Source organism: Beta vulgaris, chromosome 5, assembly GCF_026745355.1.
Source record: "Beta vulgaris subsp. vulgaris cultivar EL10 chromosome 5, EL10.2, whole genome shotgun sequence".
Taxonomy (NCBI): Eukaryota; Viridiplantae; Streptophyta; class Magnoliopsida; order Caryophyllales; family Amaranthaceae; genus Beta; species Beta vulgaris.
Window position 1 is genome coordinate 39,886,838 of NC_079206.1, and position 12,050 is coordinate 39,898,887.

Here is a 12,050-nt window from a genome sequence, read left to right on the forward strand (position 1 = left end):
GATACCAAGATGCACCCCAGGACTGGACGGGTTATGGACCGTCTCGGACGTAGTTCAGATTAATTATATAGCGAAAGGGGGTTTTGATGAAACAACGCAAATAAATGTAGAGCATGGTACACCCTTTTCTAAACTAGGCCATTTTATCATTTTTAGAGTCTGTAATTTTTAAAAATTATTGTTATTTTTTTCGTTAAACTTTGCAACCAAAGATTCTTTTTTAAAATTTTATTTTAAAAGGTATATGTTCTTTTACCGTAAGTATAGATGATCATTTACTATATATTCTTCTCATTATAACTTTTGATTTTTTATAAATATAAATTTATATGTTCGTTAATTTTAAATGGTGTATTTTTTTTTAAATTAAAAAAGTTGTTAAAAAAAATTCATATTCTATTAAATAAATGGTATGTTGTTTTTGGGCGTACAATGTTCTTGGTGCACCCTACTTTGATGAAACAGACTTGTTATCTTACCGCGCTTATCAACATATCTGGCAGCAAGAACAGAATTCCCCCCTAACTTAACAAGTTTCAAGCCTCCATTAGCACTAGCGGAGTTGTCTCCCCGTTGCACCGCGGCTATCTTCTATCTTCTCTCTTCACACTTCCACATGAAATACTCCTTCCTGTTACTCTCTCTCTAAAATTTTTGCAGAAGATGATGTTGGGGGTTCGTACTGTCCATAGCTCTTGTATCATTCGCTCATCTGCCAATTCTTCTCATTCTCTCTCTTCTTTCTTCTGCTCTTTCCATCAATATCGACCTACACATTCAAGGACACCTTCTAAATTAGGATTTCTACCTTCTAAGTGTCGCTTCGAGCTTCATTTCAATGGTTATGGAGGAAAACTCGGAGTTTCTGATGGTCACAGTTTAGTTGACAGTGTCTTGAAGGAGCTTCACGAAAGACGTAGGACGATGAGGGTTCAATTCTCTAACAAGTAAGCTATTCGCATTTCTCCTTTCTTTTTCATTGATTTTTGTCACCATTTGATGTTATGTTTGTTGTTGTTGTTGTTGCTGCTGCTGCTGCTGGTATTGTGTGAATTTATATATAGTAACATTCTTGCGTATCTGATATGAGTATAAGTGAGATATAGTACACTGGAAGGCAATAAGTAGTTCTAGAGCCAATGCATTATTGATAGCATCGACTTAATTGGCTTTATTTGGCTGCTTTTGGCTTTGGATAATTTGTCTTCAATATTCATTTTTCTCATAAATTTTAATGTGTTGTGTTCATAAGGAAGATACGGCTGCATGATGTTTAATCGATAAGCCATAATTTTGTATCAAAGAAGATTGTCAAAAGAAACACGAGGATGCAACAATTTCTGCAGAAACAATGTACTTTAATAGGTGGTTTTGTTTTAGTTAGAAATTGAGTGATTGGGGGCGACAGGAAGTGAATGCGACATGTAAAAATGATGCCTGAGCTCTACTAACTATACTGGTTCAACATGATCCTTTTGCTGTGTGCTGGTTGTAATGGTAGTGTTCGAGTACCATTCTAGCATTCCTGCTAGAAAAGGGAAATGTGTAGTTGGGATGATTTGAGGTATGCCTTTCCGATGATTAAGGCAAGACATATCATACTGTGCATAAATTGAATAGGGATTTTAGTTAATCTAGAGAGGGCAAGGGAGTTTTTGCAGATTGGTGTGGCATGGCATTGTGACGCGATGAATTGCACATGGTTTTATGCGTAATTTTCGTAGCGAGAAGTACATCCACTTTAGCCGAAGTTGACAATATGAATAGTGGGGATCTGTGGCCTTCATTCTTGCTAACTAGGGAAATTTTCTATGAATATCTTGCTGAGCCATTTTAATGCTTGTTAAGCTTGTTGTCTTCTTGAGCATCTTCACATATTGTGACAATAAATACCAGATACCTTGTGCAGGTGTGAAACCTCTACTTTTCTGCGTACCCTTTAATTGGCTATGATTTTTTGTAAATGCCTTCACTTTCGTGGGATTAGCTTCAATTTCCCATAGCTCCAGTATGCAGCCTAAGTATTTCTATGATCCAACTATAAATTCGGTAACTTGGCATTTAGTTTCATGTGATGCTTTAGTTCAAAATAACCTCTCTAGTAGAAGTAGCTTTTGAGTAGCATGGGTAAGGGTGTAAGGCTATTTACTTTTAGATAGTAGGACTAATACTGGTTGTTTATGTTTTAGTTTCTTATGAGAACTTCTAAGTGTATAAAGAGTCAATCATAGGAAAAGAATATAGGTGCACGTAGGCAAGAATGAGGAGAAAGAGAAAAAGACAAAGTAGAGTATGTTGAAACTCAGAATGTAATGATCTCTCACTATTTGCTAATTACACATTGATAAACTGTTGTCGGAGAAGTGATCTTTTAAGCTTCCCTTTCATATTTGCGCCATTGGCAGGTTTGAGGATTACTTTGTAAGTGTATCTTTCTGAGTTGGCTAGGTGTTGAGTTTACAATTTGTGGCTTAGTTCTTTGGTTGTGGAATTGAGTCTTATAGTGTCTCTTGAGTCTGCCTCAGGGTTCCCCTTGTAACTGGAAATTGTCTTGGTATCAATCTCGTGTATTGCGAACTTTTAAAAGGTAAGAGAGAAATCCTGGTAGTTAGTAATGAGTTGATCAAGGGTTTTGTCGGGGTTGGTTGAGAGGTTTATTCTAGTATTATGAGTTGGTAAGGCTGATTTGGGACCCTTCTTGATGTTTCCAGCTCTAGCTGCTTATGCTCATTTCTTTTTAGAACCTTGGTTAGTTTGGTAGAACTCCTATGTTCCTTGATTCCCTATCTAATCGAGATGATATGACACCTGTATTTTTATACACCCTGGAAATCATTTTGCACATATTGAATTCAACCAGTGGCATTGATGAATTGCTTTCGAGTCAGTTGTGTCATTGCTTCCCACAAGACAAAGCAAAGAACACGCTGATAAGAGGAAGCACTCTGAGTCAATCAGTGGCCAGCGACTTCTGTTCACTAGCATCTATAGATAAATTGGATCAGGGATGGCATAGACTAACACACTTTCTATCCATTTTCATGATTATTTGAATATTAAGCAAAGAAGTTAATTCAGGGACATTTCCTCAAGGCATCTTATTTTTTATTTTTTATAATACTCTGAATTCCTTCTACTTTTGAAAAGAATTCGGGATGCTATTCTTTATGTCAAAATCAACCGATTCTATTGTGCTATAAATTAACATAGCTTAAGCATCATTAATGGCAGAAATATAGAAAGAAGAAGAAGATTCGATTAACAAGCTAAAATTACAGCAAAATAAAGTGATTATTACAAGCTTTCAACCAGCTTGTTCGCTCCCATTGAACTCTTAAAAGCTCACAAAAATTCTCATCAATATTCAACAATTTTCTCTCTCTAACTATCACTATATATAGTGATTTTGCCCCAACAACCTCCCTAGCTTATTCCCTAAGCTACTGATAACTAACTTCTACACATAATGTCTAAAACACCTCTTTGTTGAATGTAGTAGTCAGGAATATAGGTGCATGTAGTAGTTAGCACTCGATGCTCAGCCTTGGCAACGTGGGGCAATGCTTTTGCAAAAGTATTGCTGCCTTAGAAGTTCAAGCCCCTGTTTGTTGAATGTGGCAGGTAAACGGAAGCTGCCATGGTAGAGTAGAAAGTTCTGGGTGAGGTGGGGAGGAAAAGATAGAACCGGAATTTTGAATGTGGTGAGGGGAAGTTGGTTTGATGGTTGGGGTTTAGGAACAAAAGCAGGAGAAGTGAGTTTAGTTTTAGATGCAAGGTTTTCAAAAGTGGGTGTGCAATTTGGAGGAACTTTGGGCTCAAGGGATGAAAATGGGAAGTGAAAGAACAGGAGGTGAGATGGGGCTTGGATTTAGTAAAAGCAGATTCAGGCCCTTTCTCTTTTCTGTGTAGTGGGCTGGAGGTTCAAAAGAGTGGAGGCATTAGAAGGAATGGAGAAAATGGGTTTCAGAATTGGTGGTGGGGAAGTGGGTTTAGAATTAGTGAGCCCATTAGAGAATCTATCATCAGAAATTGAATCATAAATGGGTTTGAAATGAAGGGGTCCAATTTCAGGCCTTGTCTCATTCATTTTAAGTGCGGTTTGCTTCTTGACAGAAAGAATAAGGCATATGCCTTTTAGCCGTTTCACTTCTATTTTTAGGACATTTACAAAATAAACATGTTGACGATTGGATTAATAAGCTGAAATGACAGCCAAATAAAGTGATGATTGCAAGCTTTCAAGAGGCTGGTTCTCTCCCATTGAACTCTTAAAATATCACCAAAATCTCATCAATAATCAACACATTTTTTTCTAACTACACTACATATAGTGTTGTCCCTTAACAAACTCCCTAGCTTATTCCCCAAGCTACCCCATGACTAACTTCTACCGATAATCTGTAAATTAGCCCTCACTCCTAATGCTAGTTCATTGCATGTTGATGTCATCCTTCTCTCACTATAGCAAGTTTAGGGTTTGTTAGAATTAGGATGTTTCAATGTTCACCATGTTTCCTCTGAATAATAGTGAGGAGGCTCTGACGTCAAAACACGTGTAATTAGAGAATATGCTATATGATGAATATCTTTTGCTTATTAATTCATTAGGGTTAATAAGTTTGTTCAATGTTTTGTTCTTTAAGGAAGTACTGGTGTGTCTTGCTGTGATATATGTCGGCAATGAACTGGCCTAAGGGGAGGGAGTAAGTTAGCTTTAGCTTGAGGAAGAAGGCAAGAGAGGGTAAAGACAATGAAATGTGTTTTTTTTTTTCCGAGGGAGAGAGAGAGTGAGAGGAAGGGAGAGAGGGAGGGAGAGAGAGGGAGGAGAGAGAGGGAGGGAGAGAGAGGGAGGGAGAGAGAGAGGGGGAGAGGGAGAGGGAGAGGGAGGGAGAGACACAGAAAGAGGGAGAGAGAGAGGGAGGGAGAGACACAGAAAGAGGGAGAGAGAGAGAGAGAAAGAGGGAGAGAGAGAGAGGGGGGAAGAGAGGGAGAGGGAGAGGGAGGGAGAGAAAGAGGGGGGAAGAAAGAGGGAGGGAGAGAGAGGGGGGAAGAGAGAGGAAGAGAAAGAGAGGGCGAAAGAGGGAGGGAGGGAGGGAGAGGGAGGGTGAGGGAGGGAGATGGAGAGAGAGATCTCTGTTGGAATTTTATGACAAGCTGTTATGCTGTATTTATTGAATTCGGTAGTATAACAATTTTAGAGAGGCTTTAGTTGGTCAATTTTGGCTGACTTTTTAGTTTAAAATATCTCTAACAGCTGTATTTGATGGCAACTGTGATGAAACTTTCATCATATACTGATATATGTCTTGATGTTTCTCTTTTGATGTATGGCAGACTAGGTGCTAGTTGGGATTAATCTTTAGTTATAATACAAAATATGCACTTCCTGATGTGAAAATTTCTGTGATCTTTGACCTCAATTGTAAATGTCTTCATCAACAATGGAATCAAGGGTAAAGCAATATCTGAAAAGGAAAGGGGTGTGTGGAAGGGGGGGGGGGGAAGGTGGTAATGCTGTCATATTATTTATGCATGTAGTCTTTTGTTGGATCTTCTGAACACAATATCTTATACATGTTTAGCAAAATTCTAACAAAGAGCCTTGCTCCCTGCTAATTATAGGTGTTTTCCTTGTAGGCTGGAATCGACAAGCAATGGGGAGCTTCTTAAAGACAAGCTTGAAAAGCAGGAACTTCGAGGAGGTTTGCTGTTGGAATTCAAAAAGGATACTGAGAGGGTATTGCTAGCAGTTGTTCAAAAACCTGATGGAAAGAAGAACTGGATGGTGTCTGATCAGGTTCATGTAGAACTAATGAAGAATATGTGGAATTTTAGAAAGTTCATGATTCTTTTTCCTTCCATCATGAAGTATACCACCTCTACTCCGCAATACATGCAACATAGGAAAGTGGCACATGAACAAAGGAAGAGGAGACAGAGACTGCAATTAGTCTTTATTGCCCATGTGATTAAGAATAAAGTAGTGCACATGGGGGTACATGGGTGGGGGTAAGTGAGGGCACAAGTGTCTTTTTGGATAAGAAGTTTACCAAACAAAGAAATGTTGCAAGTTTTATGAAACATCTCAAAAAGGAATATGTTGCATGTATTGTGAAATGAAGGCATCATATAACATTTTCGTTTTTTGAGGGTGCGCTGATTTTGTCTTTCCTTTATGATTTCGTCTTCACGTTTCATTGTAACTTTTTGATTATAAGCAGAATGGTACGACATGCTCGATAAAACCACAACAAATAACTTATGTTGTTCCCGGTGTTGAGAATTTTGAGCATACCCAAATTCCAGAGTTTATTCAGAAAGCTCAGGATAACTTGGTTCGTCTTTTCTGTAGCAACTCCTGATGAGGAAGTTAGTCTTCTTTTTTCTGTTTCTGTACTTTAAACGTAAAGATGTAAAATCTATTGATGCAGGATGCATCTCTGCTTGAGCTTGCTTGGGCTGAGCTGCTTGAGAAGAATAACTCAGTGACTCCAAAGGAGTTGGCGGAGGTACTACATTTCTCTGCTTAATTTTCTGTCCTATATATTCTCTTAACTATATTATCTCATTATACAGATTATTTATGGTACTTCTGAACCTCTTGAGAGCTATTGTGCACATCTCCTGCTCTCAAAGGATGAGATCTACTTCTCCATGATGGAGACTAAAGGTTATTGTTCTGTGTATGCTCCTCGACCTATTGATCAGGTAAAACATTGTTTTATAGTTAAAGGTTTCCAGTGAAGGTTGGTATACGAATAAACAAAAGTCAAAGCATTGCAAATAATAAGAAACGCAGGTAGCGTATTGACTATCGATCCCTATGCTTTCCTTTATCCTAAATAACATACTACCTCCATTTCACAATACATGCACCATTTCTCATTTGCTATTCATCAACCAAATTTGACAATATTTCTCACCATCAAGTAAAAAAAAAAAGAAAACATAGTCAAGTGAGATCTTATTAAATATGTCTCAATGCGAGGATTCTAAATATCAACTTTTAATTATTTTACGTATACGCAACTAGAGATATTAATGTTGAAAGAAGTGTGTGGGAGTATGTGAAAAAGCAAATGGTGCATGTATTGTGAAACGGAGGTAGTATAACATTCCAAAACACTATTTTTTAAAAAAACTTCAGAATTTATTATATGATAGGGCATGCTTATGTAACTATGCTGTTTACTAGTTCCTCTTTTACACTCCCTCAGTTTCAAAATGTTCTTCCTATTCTGACTTTATTTGTCTCTCAGTAAAATTCCAAATAGGAAGGACACAAAAAAAATAAAAATGAAGTAAGTATATATACAGTGGCTGATCAGGATCTTATGGTGGTGGGTCACTACCGTTCACCAATCAATCAATAACTACCTATAAAAAAATCTTGTCGGGCGCCTCTAAATTCTATATAGTGTCGCCTCAAAGGCGACTCACGAAGTCTAGATACAATCACACAAAATGTAGTCTAATATTAACTCACAATTCGAATTCCAATTGTCATTGCAATTTGCATACATTCTTATTTATACATTGCAATTATACAACTAAAATAACAAATCAATGCTCAAAAATCAAAACAGAACATTCTCTCAAAAACTTTTCATGTGAGGAAAATGTTTGACTGCATTTTCACCTGCAGTAGAATGCAAGAGGTAGGCAATAGCATAAAGGTTAAAAATTACTACCAATTCCGCACAGAGAATAAGCATAAAATAATAAAAATATCAGAAAATTGACAAATTGTTAAGTAAACAGCAAGTGAAAATGGCATCAGCCTCATTAAGGAATAGGTAATTGCAAAATCGCAATTGGTGTCATGATGCCCTAGATCCGAACTCCCAATTGCAAGATTGCAAATTATGAATTGAATGCAAAAAACCTATAAATTAAAGAAACAATGAACAAATTAGGCATGAGAGGAAGGAGGAGAAAGATCATAAAGCCACGAATTGGAATAACAAAGAATCAAGAAGTGAGAGAGTGAGAGGCAGGTTTTGACCGCAAAGAGACCGAGAGACAGAGAATGAAGACTGATAATGGTGGTGCAAGTCACCTACCACGTAGTTCTACCCCTGCATATATAGTTAGAGGGCTTGATTTATTGAAGTTATTTGGAGCTTTACTAACAAGAGGATGCTCTTTAGAAAAGAGTGTCATTATAATGAAATGTGAGGTAGAAAGTTGAAATATGGAGCACAAGGATTCAAGGACGACTTGTGATTGGGACATTTATTTAGGTCTTTTGTTTGCTGTAAGGATGCAAAATGGGTCTAGAATATTCTTTTTGCTTGATGGTTATTTTAAGGATTGGTATTCAAAGTTCAATTCTTAACTCATTTTAGGGGGGCTCTATTTGAAGTTTTGGAACCTTGAAGATGCTACGAGGAGCCTGGGACTTATCATTCTTTTAACATCGTAAGGATTCGCAATAGGGAACATTTTGTAGTTTGTTGAACTTGCTCTTTAAGATCAATATTCATGGTGGTCCACTTTATCAAGATCAGGATTCTACCTTGGATCGGAATGGGTTCTCATGGTCGAAATATTGGATCATTTGATCCTACTAAATTGCAATATAAAGTAATTATCCTCAAACATGTTAATTATATAGTTATTTTCTATGTTACCTGGGCCACGGGCACGTGGCCGAGTGTCTGACTCGGCTATTCTATGTAAATTTTCAATGATTTTGGCCCAAAAAGTGTCCAAGTGTCTGTGTCCACGTCCAAGTGTCTGTGTCCATGTCCAAGTGTCAAGGATCTGATAAGGGTAATTGAGGTAAATTGAAGAGTCCATGTAACTAAGGTTATTTTTTAAGGTGAAACAACATTAAAATTCAATTATATACCTATTTTAAGCATCTATTCTATTAAGTAGTCATTCACCACATATCAATTTGTAGCTTCGTATTTTTAATAATAGAAAACATAATATAGGATACAAACTTTAAATTATATATAATGAACCAGTGATATATCAAATACAATAATATAAGCTTAATTTAATTTATGAAATTTGCAAAATAGGTAATATCATGTAACTGTATAAGTGTATATGTGTATACATAGTTGGTCCATCCAACACTCATCTCTTCTCTCTAGAACTTGAAATAAAGGTTGACATCTTAGTAAATTGAACATCTTACACTATCACAGACATACAAAAAAAGAAGGGAAACTCCAAAAGCTAAAAGAAATTCAGTTTCGAAAAAGTTAGCAAAATTCAATAAGAAAAGACTAAAGAAGTTCACAATAGTTACCTTCAGATCTCGGACGATTAAAACACAGACGAATCAAATTCAACACCAGCAATTTGAGGTTCTCTCTTCCTCCTCTCATATTGAAAAAATATAGAAAATCAATATTCTAATTCTCTCTCTCTCCCTTGAAAGGTCGAGCTTTGACCGATCTTCCTTGGAGGGAAATATAGATTGGATCGGAAGATATAATCAACTAATTATTTGCTTAACTAATCAAATTAACAACATTATCTAGCTAATTTGCTTTGCTAGTGTCTCCGCCGGTGAGTATCTGTGTGGTATTCACTGTCGGTCTCAAGCCCGGATAAAGGAGGAGAGTTGCGGTAGGTTTGGGGCGGCCAGCGTAAAACATAGCCCCATATCATGACATGAATCGGCAAATGAATAACGTGGGGGCATCCCCTACTCAGCGACGCGCTGCACTTCATAGACCCGGGTGTAGTGAAAAGTATGCAAGGGTTGCTAGGTCGTCGCCCGGAAGCGGCGCGCCATCCCGGCTCCCGGGGGTGGTGTCAAATATGCAAGGGTTCCCGCATCAGGGACGGGTGCGGGAAAGAAGCTAGTCCAGGGTAGGGTAGGGGTAGGGGTAGGGGTAGGGGTAGTGGTAGGGGTAGTAGGATGCGCTTTGGAACATGGAACATTGGCTCTTTGACGGGAAGATCGGCGGAGGTGGTGGAGGTTATGAGGAGGCGAAAGATTCACATAATGTGCCTTCAAGAGACTAAGTGGGTTGGTGGAAAAGCAAGAGAAATAGCCCCGTGGGGTTATAAGCTGTGGTACTCTGGAAAGGATAAGAGTAGGAATGGAGTAGGCATCATTATTGATAAGGAATATATTGATGATGTGGTGGAATTTGAGGAAGAGTGACCGCATTATGAGTATCAGGCTAGTATTAGGGAGCGAGGCGGTGACTATCATAAGCGCATATGCGCCGCAAGTAGGATTGGAAGCATTTATTAAACAACAATTTTGGGAGGATTTGGAGGAGGTTGTGCAACGAGTGCCTATTAATGAAAATTGATCATTGGTGGGGATCTTAACAGACATGTGGGCACTAGTCGAGTTGGCTTTGAGCATTCATGGAGGTTTTGGGTATGGGGAGAGAAATGAAGCTGGAAGCGGTATCTTAGATTATGCATTAGCCTATGGTCTTAGTATTATGAACAGTTGGTTTGATAAAAGAGAATCTCACCTTGTGACATATAGGAGTGGAAGTAACGCAGTCAGATGACCTCTTTTTAGTAAGGAATGCTTGGCGGAAGAGTTATACAAACTGCAAGGTGATACCGGTGAGAGCGCAACCACCCAACATAGACTAGTCGCTTGATTTCCGGGTAGGGAGTCTTTAAGAAAGCGAAAACCCAATGTGGAGCCGCGAATCAAGTGGTGGAAGCTCCAAGTGGAGCACAAAGAGAACTTCTTAGCTAAGATGGCTAGTAAAGATATCTGGTCTTGTAACACAGAAATGGAGGTATATTCGACATGGACAAAGATAGAACTTAGTATAAAGGAAGTGGCGAAAGAGGTCCTTGGAGAATCTAAAGGAACTGTACCACCAAGTGAGGACACATCTTGGTTGAACGAGACGGTGAGACAAGCGATAAAAAACAAACGAGAAAGTTATAAACTTTTGGGAAAAGATAGCAGCGATGTGAATTATGAGAAGTACAAAGAGGCTAGAAAAGAAGCCAAGAAGGCAGTACGAGAAGCTAAAGCACAGGTAAACAAAGAGCTTTATGCAAGATTGGATACGAAAGAAGGTGAAAAAGACATTTATAGAATTGCGCGTATGAGGGACAGGAAGACAAGAGACATAAGAAAGATAAAATGCGTCAAGGGTGTGGACCAAAGAGTGCTTGTGGAGGATGAGGAGATAAAGGATAGATGGAGATCGTACTTTGATACCTTGTTCAACGGTGACAGAGCACAAGCCATCGGGGATGTACACATCCCGCCAAGTATGTTAAATCGTGAGTTTATGAGGAGGATTCAAAAGGGAGAAGTTGTTGCAGCATTAAAAAAGATGGGATTGAAGAAAGCTACGGGGCCAGATGGTATACCTATAGAAGTTTGGAGGTGTTTAGGGGGGAGAGGAATCGAATGGTTGACAGCATTCCTCAACATGATTTGGAGACACAACAAAATGCCATTAGAGTGGAGGAAGAGTACTTTGATTCCTTTGTATAAGAACAAAGGCGATGTACAAGATTGTAAACAATACCGAGGAATCAAACTAATGAGTCATACTATGAAACTCAGGGAACGGGTGATTGAGCAAAGACTTAGGAAACATTAAAGATATCGGAGAACCAATTTGGATTTATGCCTGGAAGATCGACTATAGAGGCCATCCACCTAATAAGACAAACAATGGAACACTACCGTGATAGGAAGAAGGATCTACATATGGTTTTCATTGATTTGGAGAAGGCATATGATAGAGTACCAAGAGAAATACTTTGATGGGCGTTGGCAAGGAAAGGTGTTCCACTGAAATATATAGATATCATCAAGGATATGTATGAGGGGCAACTACGAGTGTGCGGACTACGGTGGGGAGGACAGAAGAGCTTCCTAGTACGATCGGAGTGCATCAAGGTTCTGCACTTAGTCCTTTTCTCTTTGCTCTAGTCATGGACGAAATAACGAGGTCAGTTCAAGATGATATACCATGGTGTATGATGTTTGCGGATGATATTGTGTTGATTGATGAGACAAAGGAAGGTGTTGAGAGTAAGTTGGAATTGTGGAGGCATACATTAGAAGCCCGTGGTTTTAGATTGAG

At 38.5% G+C, this 12,050-nt stretch overlaps 1 protein-coding gene across 5 annotated transcripts in view; it reads left to right on the plus strand.

Moving 5' to 3' along the window:
- Positions 1-486: 486 nt before the first annotated feature.
- LOC104893672 (ribonuclease II, chloroplastic/mitochondrial) overlaps positions 487-12,050 on the plus strand; it is a 41,332-nt gene continuing 29,768 nt past the window's right edge. Inside the window, exons 1-5 of one of the 5 annotated variants that reach the window (XM_057395111.1) lie at positions 487-947; positions 5,623-5,797; positions 6,222-6,335; positions 6,432-6,509; positions 6,577-6,708. In XM_057395111.1, the coding sequence (XP_057251094.1) occupies positions 664-947; positions 5,623-5,797; positions 6,222-6,335; positions 6,432-6,509; positions 6,577-6,708 (783 nt within the window). In that variant the 5' untranslated portion in view covers positions 487-663. The remainder of the gene's footprint in view (positions 948-5,622; positions 5,798-6,221; positions 6,336-6,431; positions 6,510-6,576; positions 6,709-12,050) is intronic. The other 4 variants (XM_048637455.2, XM_048637453.2, XM_010679799.4 and 1 more) reach the window with 4 other exon arrangements.